The 21,745-nt window shown below is 51.2% G+C and overlaps 1 protein-coding gene across 5 annotated transcripts; it reads right to left on the bottom strand.

The window, feature by feature from the left end:
• Positions 1 to 101: 101 nt before the first annotated feature.
• On the bottom strand, positions 102 to 15,934 carry rab11fip5a (RAB11 family interacting protein 5a (class I)). Of its 5 annotated transcripts, none has more exons than XM_062469051.1 (6): positions 15,238 to 15,930; positions 8,577 to 9,076; positions 7,732 to 8,287; positions 3,661 to 6,186; positions 2,937 to 3,078; positions 102 to 2,116 (listed from the first exon to the last, which is right to left on the bottom strand). In XM_062469051.1, the coding sequence occupies exons 1-6, from the start codon at positions 15,612 to 15,614 to the stop codon at positions 1,859 to 1,861; spliced, it is 4,359 nt and encodes a 1,452-aa protein (XP_062325035.1). In that variant the 5' UTR covers positions 15,615 to 15,930; the 3' UTR covers positions 102 to 1,858. The 5 variants fall into 5 exon arrangements, 4 of the variants coding, with proteins under 4 accessions (XP_062325035.1, XP_062325038.1, XP_062325036.1 ...); XM_062469054.1 differs by having other exon boundaries at positions 15,486 to 15,609; XM_062469052.1 differs by lacking the exon at positions 15,238 to 15,930 and adding an exon at positions 14,837 to 15,004.
• Positions 15,935 to 21,745: the final 5,811 nt, after the last annotated feature.

Below are 21,745 nucleotides of genomic sequence, written 5' to 3'. Positions count from 1 at the left end.
TTTTTACTATGTGGCTCATGCTTCAAACAAAAGGATGGTACAATTAGTTTCAAGCATTTTGAGGAAATACAACAAATAAAAATGTATAGTCAAACATACAGTGAGCAAGAAACACAAAATATTCTTTATTAAATATACAAAATTTGTGAAACAGAATTGCATTACGAATTGTAAACTTTCCAACCTTTGAGCACAATCCTTCAGCTACACAATCGAGACAGAATACAGTCAGTTACTGAAGTCAAGCTACACATGGAGGACATGGCTCCGAGTCACATCTAGCACGTCTTTCTAATCGACTAAGCACGCAATGATGCAACTGGACAGCAGCGTTGAGATGAGGCATTTCACTCTGTTTGCTGTAAGTTTTAGAATCTGTATTTCGCCCTCAGTCTTATAGCAGTGGACAGTGCTGTCAACCCAGGCTGTCAACCCAGCTGTTAAACCAGGCTGTCAACCAAGCTGTTAAACCAGGCTGTCAACCCAGCTGTTAAACCAGGCTGTCAACCAGGCAGGGAAATCCGGCTCTGCTGACACAAACAGAGCTGCAGTAGAGCGGTGCAAGGACACATCTAGAAGCTGTGACAGTGACTCCCTATCTGAATACTGAACAGTGACTCTGGATGTCTGCTCCACACTCTTCAAGGCTTGGCTTGGGATTTTTTAACAGGAATTTTCAGCCCATTTTCTATTGGTATGTTTACCACTGAACTTGGTGCAGTTATCAAAATAATATAATGAGAAAGCATCTCACAAATACGCAGCCCCCAGACACAGGAGTAAGATGCGTCATTCAATGAAGTGCTGTAATGAAACAAAACTATTCACATTGACCAAAAACCCAAAATAAGGCAGCGTTTGGCATTTCAGTACGACATATATGCTGTAGATACACGGTATATATCCCTTTTGTAACACACCTGAAAGCACTAAGCAGTATGCGTGCCTGAGCTGAAGCATTAGGGAGATGTTGGGGGGCGGTGGCAGGTAGGGTTGGGGGGGGGAGAGGTAGAGGGGGCAGTTAGGGAGTCGGGGGTGACCGGTAGAGGAGGGGGGGGCAGGTGTGACAGACATGGTGTCTAGTACCAGCGTGTTTGTGAGCATGTTCTTCAGAAACAGCACAAGGCAGAAGCGGGGGCTGGGAGAGGCTGAACCCCGACCCAACACGGTGATGTGACACGGGGGGTCGTCGTCGTGGCAAAACCAACCCTGCGTGAGCTCCCCAGCAGAGCCTGCACGACTGGCAGCGGCGTGTCATCAAGGCATGCCCGTCGGAAGACGTAAAAGAAAACAAGCCCAAAAATACATATATAAACGCACACCTTTCGTGCATCAACAGTCGAACTATTCGCTTGCTGGCTAAGAACACTTTCTGGATCTTGCTGCCCCCCAGGATCGTTTCCTTCACCACTGCAAGTGACGTGAGGAGAACATTCATTTGGTTTGTAGCTACTCAACGGTTGCTGCTCACGACGGAACGTTTGTTTGTCTTTACAGTTGTGACAAAGTGATTCGTTTTTACAATCATAAGTATCGCAAAGAGGATTCAGGATTTTTGTTTAAGCCGCTTGAGCCAACTCTTTCAGCTGAACACCAACTGCTTTGACCTGAAGCAACCTGAGGACCCACTCCCCCACCCACCCACCCACCCACTCAGCACGGACGTGTTCCAGCACAGGAAAGCATGCCAACACAAAGACACATTTCTCATTGCTGGAATCTCTAGATCAAAAAGGACAGCACAGCAGTGAAAAGACTAGACAGCCGTGTTTGTGTGTGTGTGATTGTTGGGCGTTGGGCGCGGTGGGGGTGTCGGAGTCGGCGGGTGCAGGGGCGCCGTGCCGTCCTCGGCCCAGGGTCACTTGAGCTTGGTGCGTACTTGCAGCAGGGTGGGTGTCTGCTCCATGATGCGGACCAGCAGCGTGTCGATGTAGTCCTCCAGGTCTCTCACCTGGGGCTTCAGCCGGCGCAGCTCCGCCTCCCTCCGCCCCAGCAGGGTGCCCTGGCGCTCAAACTCCGCCCTCTGCCTCTCAAGATCCGCCTCCCGCCGCAGCAGCAGCGACACCAGCTCGCTGTGGGTCAGGTGGTAGTAGGACCCCGCCCCTTCTGTCAGCGACTGGAGGAGGGGGGGGAGGAGGAGACAGACAGACAGACAGACAGACAGACAGAGAGAGAGAGAGAGAGAGAGAGAGAGGGAAGGAAGAAAGAAAGAAAGGAATGAGAGAGAGGGAGAAGAAACGAGGGAGGGAGGGAGGGAGAATAAATGAGCGAGAGAAAGATAGTTATATAAATGCAGGGTAACAACGTTCAGCAGAGAAACGTGTTGAACAGTGTTTTGTGGAGTGTGTGGGGTGAGAACCACTAGCCTGTGTGGGGTGAGAACCACTAGCCTGTGTGAGGTGAGAGCCGCTAGCCTGTGTGGGGTGAGGGCTGCTAGCCTGTGTGGGGTGAGAGCTGCTAGCCTGTGTGAGGTGAGGGCTGCTAGCCTGTGTGAGGTGAGGGCTGCTAGCCTGTGTGAGGTGAGGGCTGCTAGCCTGTGTGAGGTGAGAGCTGCTAGCCTGTGTGAGGTGAGAGCTGCTAGCCTGTGTGAGGTGAGGGCTGCTAGCCTGTGTGAGGTGAGGGCTGCTAGCCTGTGTGAGGTGAGAGCTGCTAGCCTGTGTGGGGTGAGGGCTGCTAGCCTGTTTGAGGTGAGGGCTGCTAGCCTGTGTGGGGTGAGGGCTGCTAGCCTGTGTGAGGTGAGGGCTGCTAGCCTGTGTGAGGTGAGGGCTGCTAGCCTGTGTGAGGTGAGAGCTGCTAGCCTGTGTGAGGTGAGGGCTGCTAGCCTGTGTGGGGTGAGGGCTGCTAGCCTGTGTGGGGTGAGGGCTGCTAGCCTGTGTGGGGTGAGGGCTGCTAGCCAGTGTGGGGTGAGGGCTGCTAGCCTGTGTGTGCTCCCCTACCTTCCTCCTCTCTGGCTCCGGCCCGGCCAGCTGTCCGCTCCTCCCCGGGTGGATGGTGGATCGAAGCTTCTCCAGGCCGCTGGCCAACGCCGAGCGGCCTTTCTCCTCCGCCGGCACGCTCAGGGGCTTCACAGCATGGGGGCTGAGGGGCACAGAGCAGAGACACGGCTGAGACAGCAGCAGCCACACACCTCAGGGGAAACACCTCTTTGTCATTCAGCACACCGTCTTAGAAACATGCAGTTAGACACAACCTCATGCAACCACCCCCAAAAGCTTGTGTATGTAGATCCATCACCTTGAAGCAAGAAGGAAAAATGAAGGAGAAGGTTGTTAATATTTATGTTATTATAATTGACACCCGGTTAACACCCTGTTAACCCCCCCCCCCCCCTCCCCCATCACCTTGGTGACAGGCCTGTGACTGTGGGATTGCTACCATGGCCCGTTAGGAGTAGGAAGGGGAGAGATAGAGTGAGGATAGAACACATTTTTCCAGCTGGGGAAAAAATGTCTCCTCCTACTGCCCCTAGGTTGTAGAGCACTACCTGTCAGGGTTAGTGAGGGGGACTCAGGGTTTGAGGTACTGAGAGTGAGAATATGTGTGAGGTATTGACAGAGAGAGTAACATTGATGAGTTGAAGTTCAGATAGAAATGCTTGTTACCGTGACTTGTGAACACCTGAGTCCCCTTGTCCTTCAATCTGAGCATGTGCGACCTCACCTGTTCTCCTGATTGGCTGCCTGCTGTGTGTCCGGGGGCAGCATGGCAGCATGCGGTGCACCAATCGCAGCGGGGACACAGGCAGTGGGCAGGGCCAGGCTGACTGATGACCTCAGCGTGGCAGGGACAGGGAGGGAGGGAGGAGCTGAGGTGGAGCTACTGGCGGTTAGAGGACAGGGGTTGGGAGAGGCAGGAAGGGAGGGGTCAGGTCGGACAGAGGAGGTGTCCAGGTTCACGCCGGGGTCGCTACCGAACGAGGATGACAGATCCTGGAGACCAGCCGTGACCGTGCCCTCGGAGAGGGAGCGATGGAGCGCCCCGGGCTGAAGAGGAGAGTGTTCTGAACACTGGTCACCTGACCCGACAGCCTGGGTCCCCCTTCCTCCTTCCTTCTCAGCCCCGGGCGGTGAGCGGCTCCCGTCGCTGGGTGCTCCGGAGTGCGTTTCTAGATGAGGTTCCGAAAGGCAGTCCTCGAGCAGGAAACGTGGTTGGAGAGCTGCGTCTCTCTCCTCATCCGCACTCATCCTGACAAGACTGGATGCTTCCGATTGGATGTGAACGTTACCAGACACCCTACAACCCTCAGACTGCTCCTCCTCTTCCTCCAGCTCCCAGGGAACTGTGTTCTTGCAGCCAGTAACAGGCCAAGACAAAGCCCCCACCTCGCAGTCAACTTCCTCCCCACTCTGGGAGGGGAGTGTTGGGGGAAGCGTCTCCATCCTGTGTCCCTCACCTGAGAGGCTAGAGGCCCTGGAGGACTGCTGGGAGTGGCAGGACTGGTACTGCTGTGAGTCAGCACTCTCGTACAGAATGTTGGGAGTGCCAGGGCTCAGGTCAAGCACTCTGGGGTTTAACAGCACGCCATCGAAGCCTTGGCTAGGACTGGTTCTTATCTGGCTGGTGTTGAGGGAGTTGCTGAAGAGCCTGGCTGGTTTGGGAGGACCCTGGATAACGCTGGGCATCCCTGAGGCCATGCTGAGAGGAGATGACTTCAGAGGGCCACCGTCGCCAGGGGAGGAGGTCATGATATAAAACAAGGGTGTGGTCAAAGAGTGGTCATCATCTGAAACGGAAGCGTTTGCCTCAACATCGTCCGTTGTGACGGAGATGGAAAGCTTAGCATCCTCTGCAGAACCAGCAACTGAATCTTTCATTTCTAGGTTAGGGTTCTTCTCTCTCTTCTCTCCAGGCCTCTGTGGAGATGGAACCCCCAGCCTTGGCTCGAAGGAGACTGGGGCTGTAGAGCCTGTCTCAGAAGATGTGGGATCTACTCCTACAGGACCAGGGCTGGAGGTGATCTCCTCCTCCACCAGCCTGTCTACTCCTACAGGACCAGGGCTGGGGATGACCTCCTCCTCCACCAGCCTGTCTACTCCTACAGGACCAGGGCTGGAGGTGATTTCCTCCTCCTCCTCCACCAGCCTGTCTACTCCTACAGGACCAGGGCTGGAGGTGACCTCCTCCTCCACCAGCCTGTCTACTCCTACAGGACCAGGGCTGGAGGTGACCTTTATGTGCTCCAACTCCAGGCCTGCACGTGGGCTTGGGGAGCTGAATGATGGGTGTGTGTTGGGATGTTCATGTGCGTTAGTGGACATCTCAACAGTGTTGGCAGTGAGGATAATATGCTTGGTCTCACACCCTGACATCAGCTCAGGTGAGGTAGCAGCAGGATTAGTGGTCTTTGACCCATCAAGGTGTGCTTCAAGGCCGTTCTGGGCTGGGCTAAGGTGAGCTGACATGTCATGTTGTTGTGTGTGCAGGAGCTTCATGTGATTGGTGTTTCCCTCAGGTGAGGAGGAGGATGTGGATGCCATCAGAGTGGCACCGGCAGTAGGGGAGGGGTGGAGAGCAGAGTTTACATTCAGATGCGAGTGATGCGTGTGACTGTCTCTAGTCCAGGGTCCAGCCGCTGCGTCCAGCAGAGGGTGAGTTGTGTGCGTCCCCGCCGTGTCCTGTGGGCCGCAGTGCCTGTCAGCTTCCTCTGGAGACTTCAACCTGTTCGCAGCGAAAGCTTCGAAGGAGTCGTCCCACACGACTTCCTGTCCCACCGCAGCCCTGCCAGACGGGGAGAAGGGATTGGACGATCTCTGGACGGTCAGGTTGTTGTCCTCGGACGGGATCGGCGGGAGGGGTCGTTTCCTGACTGTGACGCTAGCTTCCTTCCCGCAGTGCCCCTCTGTGAGGGGACGTTCTCCGAGCAGGGTGGGGTTAGGGTTACTGGGGCTGGAGGAGGGGGGCGGTGGGGGGGGGCGAGGGGTAGAGCTGGAGGGGTAAGGCAGAGGGGGCAGAGCCGGATTTATAGCCTTGTCAGCCAGAATGTCCTCGTAGAAAGGGTTACACTGCAGGAGGGGGAGGAAGGGGTTGGAGGGGGACATGGGGGTGGGGGGGCTCTGTGAGGGGCAGAAGGGGTTAGTGTGACGTAGGGTCCCCAGGGAGACAGAGGAAGGAGTTAGCAAGGGGGCAGGAGGGTGTGGGGTGGTGGGGGACTCTGAGCTGGGCTCTAGTTTAGTGGACACCATCAGGCTGTGAAAGGAAGGAACACAGTCCTCTTAATAAATGCTGTTTGTTCACACTACTCACCTAATGTACGCTCCCCAACATACCACTGAGAAACAACCCACAGTGACTCCATCATCAGTGTCATCTTTGTTTATAAATCCTCCATATCTGCCCCATGCCTGCTCCCTCCTTCAGGCTGCCCACTTATTCATATTCACACAGATTGCTAGATCTAACTATTTATTGAATACCCCCAAAAAACATGTTTCTGTGGTGACTTAAGGTTTGGGTAATGCCTCAGAAGAGAAAGGGAAATTCAAATGACCACCCCAACCTTAACTCAAACCGATGCACATATAAGGCGTTTTGTGTGTGCTGTTTGTACAGTAGGCTAACATAGCACTGTGGGCCTTCAGTAGGCAGGCATGGGTCCAGTACAGGGCTGGGATGTAAGCATTTCCCATTGGTGCAGGGCCTACACTGGAGTAGCAGAGGGGCCTAAATCACCCTGGTGAGGGCAGAGCAGTCACCGAGGTGTGACTTCAACTGAAAAGGTGGGACTGATTAGACATCCTGTTTTCGCAATGCACTAGTTAACACACACACACGCACACACATACACTTAAATGCACGATTAACCACATTGCATTTTATAGGTCAGGAAATGGAGCCATGCAGTTGCTATACGGAAAACAAAACATCTTCGTGACTTACTCCTCCTCAGCCTGTCATACCCTGCTGAAACATAGCTCATGTGTGGTTTCAATTTCACACATTTCCTGTCCAGAGGAGCCAGACCCCACCCCTCTCTGCACTGCAGTTGTGTGATGTAACAAGAGCCTTCTGCTGGGGCTGGGGAAGAGAACCCCGGTAGAACCTGGGGAAGAGAACTATGCTAGAACCTGGGGAAGAGAACCCTGCTAGAACCTGGGGAAGAGAACCCCGGTAGAACCTGGGGAAGAGAACCCAGCTACATCCTGGGTCTGAGGCAGAGAACCTAGCTAGAACCTGGGGAAGAGAACCCCGGTAGAACCTGGGTCTGAGGCCGAGAACCTAGCTAGAACCTGAGGCTGAGGGAGAGGCGAGCTTCTGTGATGCCATGTGTGTACCAGCTTCATACCCTGAGTGTGCATGCCAGGACGTCACACACTCCAGACCCAGACGATGTGGGGAAACCTAAACGATGACCATGGGAGATGGGTGTAGCTAGGTGGTTAGAGCGTTCCACTGCAGATCAAAAGGTTGCAGGTTAGAATCCCCCCTCCCTGTACATCGCTTTGGATCAAAGCGTCCCCTAAACACCTTACTATTAGCAAGAGTACAATGATCGGTTAGCAACAAGGTTCTTTGGCCTAACTTCCTGCTCCCTATAGAGAGCTCCAGATGAGGCCAGTGTGTGATTCAACCAGACTCAGGTGACACAGACTGCAGGTGGTGGACCAAGGCCCGCGGGCCTGCTAGCTCAGTTCAACCTAACATATTCATTTATTACCTGGCCTGCAAAGAAACGAAAGAGTTGTCAGCAGCACTGAACGCCGTTGTGTTTATACTTGGTTCCGCTTGCCTCACCTGGGTTTGCTGTGGGAGTCCTTTGATCCGAACCAGCCTTTCTGCTTCTCCTCGGCAGGGCCGCGGGCCTGCTCCGACTCGTCCCGGCTCTGTTCTCCCGCAGACTCCTCCCTCCTGTGAGCGAACACGTTCCTCCCCTGCTTCCTGCCCTGGCTGTCGGCCTCCACGGCGGCGAGGGTGGTGGCGGCAACCCGCTCCAGGAGCCGCTCCTCCTCCCCCAGCGCCACGCCCGCCAGCTCCAGCGCCGCTGCTATGGCCGCCTTCTCTTCATCGCCCGCCTTGTCAAACGACCAGCGCCGGCCATCCGCCGCCCGCCCCCCGCCCGGCGCCTCGGCCCGGGCACGCAGGTTCTGCAGCGACACAGACAGTGGAAGAGACTTCTGCAGCGGCCGCAGAGACACGGAGCCTTCCTCCGAGACCGCCACCTGGGATTGGCTGTCGTACACGTGGTTTCCGTTGACGGGCGGCGGCGGCACGGGGAAGGAGATCTCGCCGGTCTCCTGGCTGAGGTCGCACTTGTGTGGCGACAGCTGGGGCGAAGTACCGGCCGTGTGCTCTGTCAACGGGAGAGGAGACGTGAGCTGATTAGACACATTTAAATAAAAAGTATACCCAATATACAGCTCTATACTGTGACACTACTGTAGGTGAGAAGGCTTGAATAATAACGCTAATAAGTATATATATCTATATATATATTTCCAAATGGAAAATTGCTAAACTTTGTTGAGTGTAATATTAAACTCAACAAGGTTTAGTAATTCTCCATGTATCTACATGCTCCCTACGCTCACACACACATATGCGTGTACAGTGTGCGTCATCAGCATTCCCGGCGGCCTCACCAGGGCTGTTGTCGGTCAGGTTGCTGCTGTTGCTGGGCGAGTTAGACAGGTCTGACACCACCACGCTGATGCCTGCCGTGGGGCTGAGGCTGCCACCGCGTGACGACGACTCGCTGCTCTCCGAGCCCAGCGACGTGCTGGAGCGCGTGTCCGACGACTTCCGCAGCTTCCCCCTCAGGAAGAAGTTCCTCATCTTGCTGCGGCGCCCCTCGCCTCCCTCGTCGTCCTCGTACTCCTCCTCGCCGCCGCCGTCGCTGGGCAGACGCGTCCGCAGCGTCCCGTAGCCCGCGGGCAGGGCGGCGGAGGAGGAGTCCTCCTCGCTGCTCCTCTTCTTGCCCCTCATGCGGTCCTTCAGCTTGCCAAAGGCGGAGCGCTGCTTGTCCTTGATGGAGAGGTTGTACATGCTGGCCGTCAGGTTGTTGCGGGTGAACTGGATGGTGACCTGGATGTCTCCTCTCTCCTTCTCCTTCTTCCCTGTCTTGGAGTTGAGCTTGTACCACCTGGAGCACACAGGAGACGTCAGGAGACGGGGTTAGCACAGCCACTGTGTCAACATGCTTTTGATACACAATATGGCCGATGAATGTTCATACTTTGTCCTGCTCAGTGGATGAACGAAATCATTTGGCTGCTGAACCTAAACTGACAGTTTGACAACATTCCAAGTATTAGGAGATCTTGATGGAGGGATTTGTTTGTTAGTCCCTGTACCAATAGACAGAGGGTAGGTGGGGTCAACGGACACTGTGAATGACCTCTTTGTTTTTCTAAATTAGGTTAATCTGTCCTTACAACAGGGCACGGGGCTGGCGGGTGGGGGGAGTCTTACTGAACAGCAGACTGCCCCCAAGGCCACCAAAGAGTGGTCAGACTTCCCATAATTCCTTGGGGCCGCTTGTTGTTGTCATTAGCCTTGGCAAGAGAACAATGACACTGAAACTCCCCTCCTTTAACTAACAATGAGTGGCCTGAATACTAGTGGCCATGTTCTAGCAAACAACACAACCACCTTGCTTACGCGCACACACACACACGTACACACACACACGTACACACGTACACACACGGCCCTCCTACGAGCACCGCTGCTTTAAACTACCAAGCAGCTGGCGCTAGTCAGACTGAGACAGCTATGCCTCGTGGGAAAGCCTTCCCTGGTCTGTTCTGTTCTGACCTGCAGATGAGGCTCAGCACCTGCCTGCTGAGCACAGCACCAATGAGGGGAGCAACAGTACGGCACCATGACCTACTACACACAAACACACCATTTCCTGGTTTCACATATCAGCACCTTTAATGCTCAACCCTGTCATTTAAAAAGCCAGTTTCACAATGTTGGCTGAACCAGACATGGAGATCACTGAAGGTCAAAACATCCCCAACAGAAGACAAACAGAGCAAACAGAGATTCTGATTGGGCAGAGATAACCCTGACATGAAGGCACAATCTTTGGCATGTGATGTAGGAGATCAGTCCCAGACGCCAGTCTCAAAGCCGCTAGGAGGTTCTGCACAATGACTGTAGTCAGACATGAGCCATGCAGTCAGGTGTACCTGCTTATATAATCACCTGTCGTCAACCTATTCCCTGAACACGAACACACACACCTGGCCCGACCTGACCTTTAAAGATATTCCAGAGTAGGCCTCTGACAGCAGAGAAAGAGTGTTATGAAAGAGTGGGCGTTGTTAGGAGCTGAGGAATGATAATACAGTTCTTCGTCATCTACAACCTACTGTACCCACACTGTACCGAACACCTAATCCACTTTAAAAACAGCCATCATGGTTGTATTCTTGGTCCAGCACAGCCACCAACACAAATGCATAGACTGCATTGGAACAAAGCTTGTTCTTGTTGGGTCTGTGTTTCTGAACAAAGCTGAACTTTAAGATAGGTAGCAGGTAGCACAGATGCCTGCAAGCTGTGGGCTTCTGTTACACGGATGGTCTGTCAATGGTGTCATTCCTCCCACTGTGGACAACACCCTAGAGGTAGGGCTCACATTCCATAACGTTCCACAGAGCCTGGAATTTAGTGCTAGTTACCCATGAACAACACCGTCATAGTCTCTTCATTACGGCTCTGATTGTCCTTCCATTCTGCCTCTGCACAACTCCCATAGTCATATAGACCCGTAGGTCTCTAACCCAGACCTGGGCTGGGTTAGAGACGTTATTAACGTTCATGGCTTCTCTCATACCTGAGCAGTGTTCAGATAACCCCCTCCCCCCTCATCTGGGAGAGACAAGGAGAATATTAAGGACAAGTCATGTCGACCATGATTCTTTAAAAGCACTGTCCTCATCATGCTCTCTTTGTTTCAGAGTAGAGAGCAAAAAATATCTATTTGTGGACATGCAGCTGTGAGAGACCATGTGACCAATTATGAAACAAACACAAGAAAGCTTGACTTGCAGTTCCTTATTTAGATGTGCCCTGTGCCTAGTCTGCTGTGTATTTGTAAACCACACAGAACCAGGCAGCAGCATCTGGAGGGGGTTGGGGCAGGTAGAGGGGACTGGGGTAGGAAGAGGGACTGGGGTAGGTAGAGGGACTGGGGTAGGTGGAAGGACTGGGGCAGGTAGAGGGACTGGGGCAGGTAGAGGGACTGGGGTAGGAAAAGGGGGTGGGGCAGGTAGAGGGGGTGGGGCAGGTAGATGGACTGGGGTAGGAAGAGGGTATGGGGCAGGTAGAGGGGAAGGAAGAGGGGATGGGCCAGGTAGAGGGGGTGGGGTAGGAAGAGGGGATGGGGCAGGTGGAGGGGGTGGGGTAGGAAGAGGGGATGGGGCAGGTGGAGGGGGTGGGGTAGGAAGAGGGGATGGGGCAGGTAGAGGGGGTGGGGTAGGAAGAGGGGATGGGGCAGGTAGAGGGGGTGGGGCAGGTAGAGGGGGTGGGGCAGGTACATGGACTGGGGGAGGAAGAGGGGATGGGGGAGGTAAGTTCCAGCTAGCCTGGAGAGCACTGGGAGTATGAGTTCTAGTAAACAGTCAGGTAGGGAGTCAGGTGGCTGAGTGGTTAGGGTGTCGGGCTAGTAATCTGAAGGTTACCGGTTCGATTCCCGGCTGTGCCAAATGACGTTGTCTCCTTGGGCAAGGCACTTCACCCTAATTGCCTCGGGGGAATGTCCCTGTACTTACTGTAAGTCGCTCTGGATAAGAGCGTCTGCTAAATGACTAAATGTAAATGTAAACACATAGAACATTCCAGGGCCACGGAACACTTTCATATCTGCATCCACCATCACCTTAAAACAGGAAACCGCTCCTCCCATCCCTCGCAGATAGCATCTGCCCCTACTCCCTCTGATCTGCACCCAGGGAAATGAATCCCTTCCTGAGTGACTGCTTTTTACGCTAGCCAGTTTAGCCGGGCATGGCTACTGCCAGCAATCGTACAAAAGCAGGGGTATTCTAACTCAGACAACTGGTTTCCAGACAGACCTTTAAAAAGGCAGGTGAGATGACATTACTCCATCATCATCATCCTCCATGTTCCCTGCTCAGGACCCAGGACTGCAGCCTGGCAGGCGCACGTACATGCACACACACACACACACAGTGTTGCATAGAGAGGTATGGGTGTGAAGCCCTCGTGTCTAACTGCCTCATCAGCAGTGAAACCAGACTGGAAGAGAAACACATTCCCCATCTGGATGTGATCGAGTCCCTCCCTCGCTCTTCTTCTCTCCTCTCCCTCGCTCTACCTCTCTCCTCTCCCTCGCTCTCCCTCTCTCCTCTCCCTCGCTCTACCTCTCTCCTCTCCCTCGCTCTCCCTCTCTCCTCTCCCTCTCTCCTCGGCCTCTCCCTCCCCAGCTACGTAGCTAAAATGTAACATACGAGGGCAAGAAAAAAACACAGAATGTGTTCTGAAAATCACCCATTAGGCCTCCACTACAAGACCTGAACCGATTTACCTCCCCTGTTCTGATGCAGAACCACCTTGCACAGCTGCATTCAAAGGGACAGAGTCTCTGAGTAGTTGAGCGTTTAAGCTTAGTCCAGATGGAGACCAGTCACTAAGATCTCCTAACGGATATTGTTACGTAACACAAACAGGACTATTCAAAACCAGTGACATTTCTGAAAACCTCTCAATCTTGTTGTTATTGGATAGTCTCCAGTCAGTCCCCTGCAAAGTTGCTATGGTATGCTACATCTTTGAGTGGGTGTGTTAGCTTGTATGTGTGGGTGTGTTTGCTTGTGGGTGTGTGTATTTACATCTTAGCTTGTATTGGTGTATGTGTTAGCTCTTGTGTGTTAGCTTATCTATGTGTGTGTGTGTGTGTTTGTGTGTGTGTGTGGTAGCTTGTCTGTGTTTTAGCTTGAGCATGTGTGTGAGCTTGGCTGTGTGTGTGTTAGCTTATTCTAAGGACAGTCTTCCTGTCCTGTCACTGAGATTGTACATTATATATGAAGCAGTAGGATGCTCATCTCATGCTACAGTACCAACGTTGCTCCACACACGCTAACACACACACACGCGCTAGTAGACATGCTAACACACATACATGCTAGCACACATACACAATAATACACACGCTAACACAAATACGAGCACTAACAGACACTAACACACACACACACAAACACACTCAGGCTAAAACACACACACACACACACATACATACAGGCTAATGCCTACCAGCCTGTTCTTGTGCTAGCCCTGGAGGCAGACAGACAGGCAGAGAGTACAGAGAGACAAATGGAGAGACAGGGAGAGAGAGAGACAGACAGGCAGACATCCAGCAGCAGACGAGGCAGGCAGACCCAAAAAGATGAGGGAGAGTGTAGATTTACTATCCATTTGAGAAACATGGGAACAACAATGTACATGGTAGCACAATCTACCTCCCTGTAGCACTGCTGTGTTCTGTACCTGAGAGCCTGCACCAACCATCCATAGCACCCTACCCCTGCACCTCCCGTCCACAACACCTTCCTTCTGCAGAGGGAAACACCACCCTGAACTGCTGACTAGCACACAGAGCTGACTGTAAACTCAGACAGCAGATAGAAACCCCATCCACAGAGAATAACTATTCTACTACCATACACAGCAGCCTGCCAAAGGAATAGCTGTGCCTAGCTTATTTACATGTCTGCAAGCTGAAAGATGTCTTCGGGATCAGAGTTAGCCAGTAAGAGAGAACCTTTGGTATATAACTTACAGGAAACATGCCGATATGAGACCATGAGGGATATGATAGACCAACAATAACACAGAGACAAAAAGAGACAGACAGAGAATGCCACTGCTTCTATAGAACTATGGAACAGCTGGGACTTGCATCTCCTACAGTACAACACCACCCTCATCATCACCATGGTCACCTCCAACACCATCCTCATCATCACCATGGTCCCCTCCAACACCATCCTCATCATCACCATGGTCCCCTCCAACACCATCCTCATCATCACCATGGTCACCTAACCCACCACCCTCAGCATCACCATAGGTCACCTCCAACACTGCCATCATCCTCACGGTAGGGCAGGAACTAGGGTCGTCTATAAACTCCCCTCAAGATCACGTCGATGACCTAGGTAGAGCTGTCTTGAGTTACACATCGATCAGACTAGTGACCTTCTCTGTGGTAGGGGTGGGCTGAGGGGGTTCTGCCTGCCGGGTCAGTTGTCATCACACGCTTCCCTTCTCTGGGAGGATCCACAGGGAGGGTTGGTGATCAGAACCGCTTGTTTGGCTACTTCCACCTCCTGGATGGCCAGGACATGGGTTATCAAACTGTTTAATTCACATTCAAACCGAGGGGATTCCAAGCCAAAAAGATTAGACTTAAAGTATTCTAACAAAGTACAAACATACTCACTTACTGATAATTTTGATATCAGTATGGGAATATACAAAAACCATACATGTTTCAGTACATGTCCAATTGTGTGGAAAAAGATACATGAACTGAAAATGTATGAAGCTCTCATTTAAGACATGTTAATTAAATATAGGTGTCCTCGGCCAGGCTAATCAACATTGGAGCTACAGATGTAGCCTCATCAAAGAGAGACAAGCTCAGAAGTAGCATTTCTCATCGACTGCTCTTCCTGTGTGAGATTCATAAAAACGTGGGCTTCATAAAAAACATGTTATGCTCAAAATACCACATGGCTTTAAAACCATGGAACTGTTAGATAATCCCGGGATTGTGCCAGTCCCTAATCCCCTGCCCTGTACTGGGAAAAACAATACAGGCATCGGAGAAATAACGTAAAAAGCTCATTTGTGAACAGCGCAGTACCGTGCATGCATGGTACCTGACTGAGCTCCACGTTCCAAGCGGAAAGTGTGTTTTTTTTCTCTCTTAACAGTCAACTGTCCCTCTCCGCCCCAGACTCACTAACTCGTTTCTGTCTCCACGCAGAGGGCGTGACTGCAGAGGCCCTGTGTGATTGCAGCATTACAGTGACAGCTGTGTTTGGACCACCAGTCAGTTGTGTAACGTTATGTAAACTCAAACGGTTACTGGTGTAAATAAGCGTTTTTTTAAATCTGTTGTATGACACTGTCGAATCTTTCATTAGGACAACAAAATGCCTCCTTAAAGAGCCCCGTGCCGGTAAGAGGCAGCGGTCATGTGCAGTATTGTTGAAGTACATTAAACGTGGGCTATTAATTACTGAACCAGGGAATATAACCTACTCGTTTCTCATGCATATATTGTCCTGAAAGGCCTTATCCAGTGGGATCACAGCTTGTCCGAGAAACACATCCAGACCGATAAGCGCCCGGTGCATCACCGTGAGGATCACATCGCTGCTCCCCGGGGGGTATGCGCTCCGTCCCCCATCCTCCAACACCCCCGGTAACAACTCGAAAGAACATTCCTCTTTCCATTCGGGAGAGGTGGTCTTTTCCACCACACAAGTCGAGTACTTCTCCTTCCCCACCTGAATAATGGTGTAGACGTCGCTGGTCCCGTGTTTGCCCTTGGCTCGCAACCCCCTGCCCCGCAGAACTGTCACCTGGACGTGTGTAGGCACCCATCTCTGATCGTCGTCTACATTTAGGGAGGACATGTCCAAACACGAACTAGAGTGAGGAAGACGGGATCGAAACGAAACGTGCCGATGGTACCCGCCACCGTTTCCTCCTTGTCACGGTGAAAGCTGTGCGGACACGCTAACCCCGGGGATGACAGTAGCGCATTATTGTTCTCCTCTGCCCAAAGTTGTTGGTATTGTTCAGTGTACAGTATTCTCGCCGGTGTCCCTGTGTTTCGCAGCCTTCCGCGGCGTACTCTAGCTTGTTGTTCTCGAAGGCGCTCTTCTCTCGGGCAGGGCGGACGGGCGCCCCTCTGCAGAATTGAAGAACCCAAAGCATTTGCCGACGTCACGCCTTTATCCTCCCTGCAGGACGAGGAAGTGAGCAACTACCATGCTTGTGGTGGTGAAGTTAAACAGAACGTGCAGTTTGGGTGCAAGACAGAATTAGATTTTGAGCGCAGCGATGATTGCTCTCTTCTACAAATGTGCAGAGCTAACTATGTACACTTATGTTAACACACAGACATTTACAGAGCACCAAACAATAATTAACCAGCTGTTTCTATAATGCTCACAGGAATAGTGTGGTGATACCTATACTACTGAACAGGCCTAGGATAGATAATGGGTTTACACAAACCTATTGTGACAGTTATAGTGTTTACTGCTATCACTGGGTATAACATCTAACACAATAGAAGCCTTATGGACACACAGACTGATGTTGTTTCTTAAATATATTTTTTGGGGGGTAATTTCTGGTTTATTTGTTCTGACAGTGACAAGAAAGGCAGAGACAGACATCGAGGACGACATGTACAGGAAATGTCCAGGGCCAGAATCGAACCCGGGACCATGCAGTAAGGCCAGAGCCCACGTGGTATAGAGCTCTACCAGATAAGCCCTCAGATATCCTCAGATGAATGTGTGACAAAAACAAAAACAGCTGAAGATGGCCTGGTTTAACTGTGCACGCCAATAGCCTCCTGTGGACTGACTTCACAAACACTCCTTGTTCTTAAAAATGACATCACAAAGAGCAGCATAATAAATGTGTCCCAGCAGGAAAACAGTCTGCTCCACCCTGCAGCACACAGACCTGTCCCCCTGCTCCACCCTGCAGCACACAGACCTGTCCCCCTGCTCCACCCTGCAGTACACAGACCTGTCCCCCTGCTCCACCCTGCAGCACACAGACCTGTCCCCCTGCTCCACCCTGCAGCACACAGACCTGTCTCCCTGCTCCACCCTGCAGCACACAGACCTGTCCCCCTGCTCCACCCTGCAGCACACAGACCTGTCTCCCTGCTCCACCCTGCAGCACACAGACCTGTCCCCGCACACACATGAAGGAGGGAGTAGTGAAGGGGGTGGGGGGGTTGAGTGGGGGCCCTAATTACTAATGCTGATGGTGTTGAATATTGTATGCTTACTAGTCTATAATGTACTTGAGGAGGCATATTTACTGCAGAATTCATCACCTTGAGTACAGTTCTGCACTGGTCATCACATCAATGCAGAATATTACAGGGAAAGCACAGCTTACTTTCATAGCTGGGATGTGGACACAGTCCACAGACAGCTCTCTTACATGTACACATGGAAGACACTTTGAACTGAAAGAGGATTGTGGGATTTGTAGTCCACACACAAAGCACCACACAATGTTATCTGAAGATTTTGATGTGATTCTCAGAAGGGGAGAGTGTGAAGGGAAAGAAGGGGAGAGAGAGAGACGGGGAAAGGAGGGGAGGGAATAGGTGTGGAGAGAAAGGGGAATAGAGAGAGAAGGGGATAGGAGGGGAGAGGAGGGAATAGGTGTGGAGAGAAAGGGGAATAGAGAGAGAAGGGAAAGGAGGGGAGAGGAGGGAATAGGTGTGGAGCGAAAGGGGAATAGAGAGAGAAGGGGAAAGGAGGGGAGAGGAGGGAATAGGTGTGGAGAGAAAGGGGAATAGAGAGAGAAGGGGAAAGGAGGGGAGAGGAGGGAATAGGTGGGGAGAGAAAGTGGAATAGAGAGAGAAAGGGAAAGGAGGGGAGAGGAGGGAATAGGTGTGGAGAGAAAAGGGAATAGAGAGAGAAGGGGAAAGGAGGGGAGAGGAGGGAATAGGTGTGGAGAGAAAAGGGAATAGAGAGAGAAGGGGAAAGGAGGGGAGAGGAGGGAATAGGTGTGGAGAGAAAGGGGAATAGAGAGAGAAGGGGAAAGGAGGGGAGAGGAGGGAATTGGTGGGGAGATAAAGGGGAATAGAGAGAGAAGGGGAAAGGAGGGGAGAGGAGGGAATAGGTGTGGAGAGAAAGGGGAATAGAGAGAAGGGGAAAGGAGGGGAGAGGAGGGAATAGGTGTGGAGAGAAAAGGGAATAGAGAGAGAAGGGGAAAGGAGGGGAGAGGAGGGAATAGGTGTGGAGAGAAAGGGGAATAGAGAGAGAAGGGGAAAGGAGGGGAGAGGAGGGAATAGGTGGGGAGAGAAAGGGGAATAGAGAGAGAAGGGGAAAGGAGGGGAGAGGAGGGAATAGGTGGAGAGAGAAAGGGGAATAGAGAGAGAAAGGGAAAGGAGGGAATAGGTGTGGAGAGAAAAGGGAATAGAGAGAGAAGGGGAAAGGAGGGGAGAGGAGGGAATAGGTGTGGAGAGAAAAGGGAATAGAGAGAGAAGGGGAAAGGAGGGGAGAGGAGGGAATAGGTGTGGAGAGAAAGGGGAATAGAGAGAGAAGGGGAAAGGAGGGGAGAGGAGGGAATAGGTGGGGAGATAAAGGGGAATAGAGAGAGAAGGGGAAAGGAGGGGAGGGAATAGGTGTGGAGAGAAAGGGGAATAGAGAGAGAAGGGGAAAGGAGGGGAGAGGAGGGAATAGGTGTGGAGAGAAAAGGGAATAGAGAGAGAAGGGGAAAGGAGGGGAGAGGAGGGAATAGGTGTGGAGAGAAAGGGGAATAGAGAGAGAAGGGGAAAGGAGGGGAGAGGAGGGAATAGGTGGGGAGAGAAAGGGGAATAGAGAGAGAAGGGGAAAGGAGGGGAGAGGAGGGAATAGGTGGGGAGAGAAAGGGGAATAGAGAGAGAAGGGGAAAGGACGGGAGAGGAGGGAATAGGTGTGGAGAGAAAGGGGAATAGAGAGAGAAAGGGAAAGGAGGGGAGAGGAGGGAATAGGTGAGGAGAGAAAGGGGAATAGAGAGAGAAGGGGTGAAGAAGGGAGGGGAGAGGCATAAATGGCAGAGAGAGAAGGCTATTTACATGGTCTCACCACGTGACTTCAACACTCAGGACTCTCTCAGTTAGTTATTTAGTCTCAGGGTTAGTTACTCTCAGTGTTAGATATACTCTCAGGGTTAGTTACTCTCATGGTTAAAGTTAGTTACTCTAACGGTGTTGTCCACTACAGCATTATTTAACGCTCAGCTTTGCTTGGCTTTTCACAATGCACCACGCTCGGGGGCATGTCAGACAAGTGAATGCAGAGTTATAGTTCTCTAAGGTCACTGTTGTAGTTTGTATAAAGTTATGTAATGTGACGAGACTGAATTAAAAACACAAAACACACACCAGCGACACCGCCAACATCGGCAACCCTGCGCCATGCATCATTTTTTTAGTTAACGTCTCTGTAATAGTACAGAGTTCAAACACACCAGGCAAGTGGTGTAGTCCAGTTTGAAGTGTGACCTGAACATGACTGAAGAGCCCAGTTGGGGGCCTCTGGGGACACCTGCAGGATGGGGGGTGTAACTGCAGTAGGACTCATGAGAGAGTCAACAGCTAGTGACTGTCATTTTAGTCTCGTCAACTGAGACTTAGAATTGTGTCACTTTTCTCCTGACAAGCTGGGGTGGTGTAACGATTCCCATCCCATGATAATATGATAAAGTGGGACCCTGTTTGACATCTCTGTGTTGACTCACATCGGAGACGAAACATGTTCCAATATCTGTGGTTTCTACTTGAAGAGGTGAAGGAGAAGTCTTCCGCGATCCCCGAAGACAAACTAGCCTGGATAATGAACTCAATTAAGTTATTAGCCCAGCCAATCAAAAGGGGAACAGAAGGATTCCTTTTTCCAGCCATGCTAAAGAGAAGAGCCCCAGCTTAGGTCCTCATCAGAGACACATTCCTCCTCTATTCTGGGAGAGGAGCTGTCCGTCACAGCCTCGTCAGCCCTCCAGATTCATATCAGGGCTGAGGCCACCAACAGCTGTTATATCACCTCCACTAATCTGCCTCTCAAGATGAGGCGTCGTGATTGACTCCACACACACGCACGCACACGCACACGCACACATACTCTCATACACACTCACACTCTCTCTCTCTCACACACACACACACACACACAGATTGTAGGGGAGATGAGAAGATGGCAGCTGTCATAGCAGGCCTTCATCCCAGGGCCAGGGGAAGCAGAGGGGGCCAGGCTGGATCTAGCTGTAGCATCAGAGTGCAAATGGCCTACTTAGGGTCTAAAGTGGGTAATTAGATACCTAATCATGGCTCCCATTCTCAGCCCTGCTGAACATACTGAAATGCCTGGCTCCTGTCCTGTTTCTAACACTCTGCTCAACTCTGATACACACGCACTGCTTCAGCTGTTACCTGAAGGCATGCTCACCTGTAGCTCCGCCCACCAGGCACTCTCACCTGTAGCTCCACCCACAAGGCACTGTCACTTGTAGCTCCACCCACTAGGCACTCTCACCGGTTGCTCTGCCCACCAGGCACTCTCACCTGTAGCTCCACCCACCAGGCACTCTCCCCTGTAGATCCACTCACCAGTCACTCTCACTTCACCAGTGTTGGGTGTAACAGTAGTCAGACTACTTTTGTTAGGTAACGAGTAACTGAACGCGTTACTTATTTAATTGAATGAATCCGTTACTTAATTTAGTCTTTTGGTCGCGAGCCCTCAGCATGTAGCTAAAAGTTTAGGAAAATTGAGACTACTTTTCGCTAGGTACCTACGAAAACGTCTTAATCTGCTAGACAAGTGGGTTCCCCTTCGTTCTTTTGGTGAGCAGTCTCACAAGCCCAATTTACCCGGCGTCATGGAGCCGACCAGCTAAATAGTTATTTAAGACTTGCATGTATAGTAGGCCCACATAATGTCACATTAAATAATGTATTTGAACTCAAGCTTGTGTGATGCGTCACTGTATCGTTGCAGTGGTTTAGGTTTAGGATTATATTACAGTAAGTAAAATAGTCTGGTTCAGTACATAAGTGAAGAGAACACCATTTTGCTACCAGATACCTGGCTATAGCTCAGCTTCGTTTTGCTCCTAGATTCAAACCTAGCCCTGGTAAATTGTAGATCTAGCTAACTACTAGACTTCTGCCTGGCATTTTACAACATTATTTATTGATTAAAGAGTTTATTGATTCAAGAACTTCATACAAATATTGCTTTTCATTATGGTGGACTATTACCTTGATCCGTCTTGCTGTATAATGAATATTGATCATGTTATATGCGAGTGACACTGAATATTCAGTACAATATGTGCTATTGCTGAGGTCAACCCATTAAATGTGCCTTCTGGGCATAAGAGTGACGAAGGTGAATTGTCTTAGAAATAAAAGACTTTTCTTAATGTAACGCAAAAGTAACTTAACGCCTTAGCAAGTAACTAAGTAACGTAGTTACTTTACAAGGAATGTAACTAGTAACTGTAATTAGTTACTTTAAAAGGTAACGTTACCCAACTCTGCCGTCACCCTGTGGCCCCATATACTAGACTGCACACTAAACATGGGAGTACATGGGGGAATAATTAATCAACTATGAATAGTGAGTTAATAATCATTATGACACATCAGAAAATATGGTATATTTAATAATGCTACAATACGCCTATCTGTATGTATTACTGGTTGTCATACAAAAATCTGTATTGTTCTAGAGTCCCCCCCCCCCCCCCCTGTTCTATAGAACACCTGTGATGGTCATTCTCAGCTGATTGCTCATACAGGCCTTGCTGGGCTTTACTAGAATCCAAATATTTAGGTTGTCTGGGGGAGATCAGGTGTCATTAGGGGATGGTCTTTAATTCGTTTTTATCTGCACAGGCTGAGCACACACAAACCTGCGAGGATAGGAACAATGACACAGGTCCAACCACTTTCCCTTTAAAATTACGTGTATAAAGCATATTTCATAGAGGATCCTGTACTTTTGCCTCTACAGCTCTG

The sequence above is a fragment of the Osmerus eperlanus genome, chromosome 9 (genome assembly GCF_963692335.1).
Source record: "Osmerus eperlanus chromosome 9, fOsmEpe2.1, whole genome shotgun sequence".
In the NCBI taxonomy this organism is placed as follows: domain Eukaryota; kingdom Metazoa; phylum Chordata; class Actinopteri; order Osmeriformes; family Osmeridae; genus Osmerus; species Osmerus eperlanus.
Note: the sequence above shows the minus strand (reverse complement) of the source record. Positions and strands in the feature narration are given on the sequence as shown.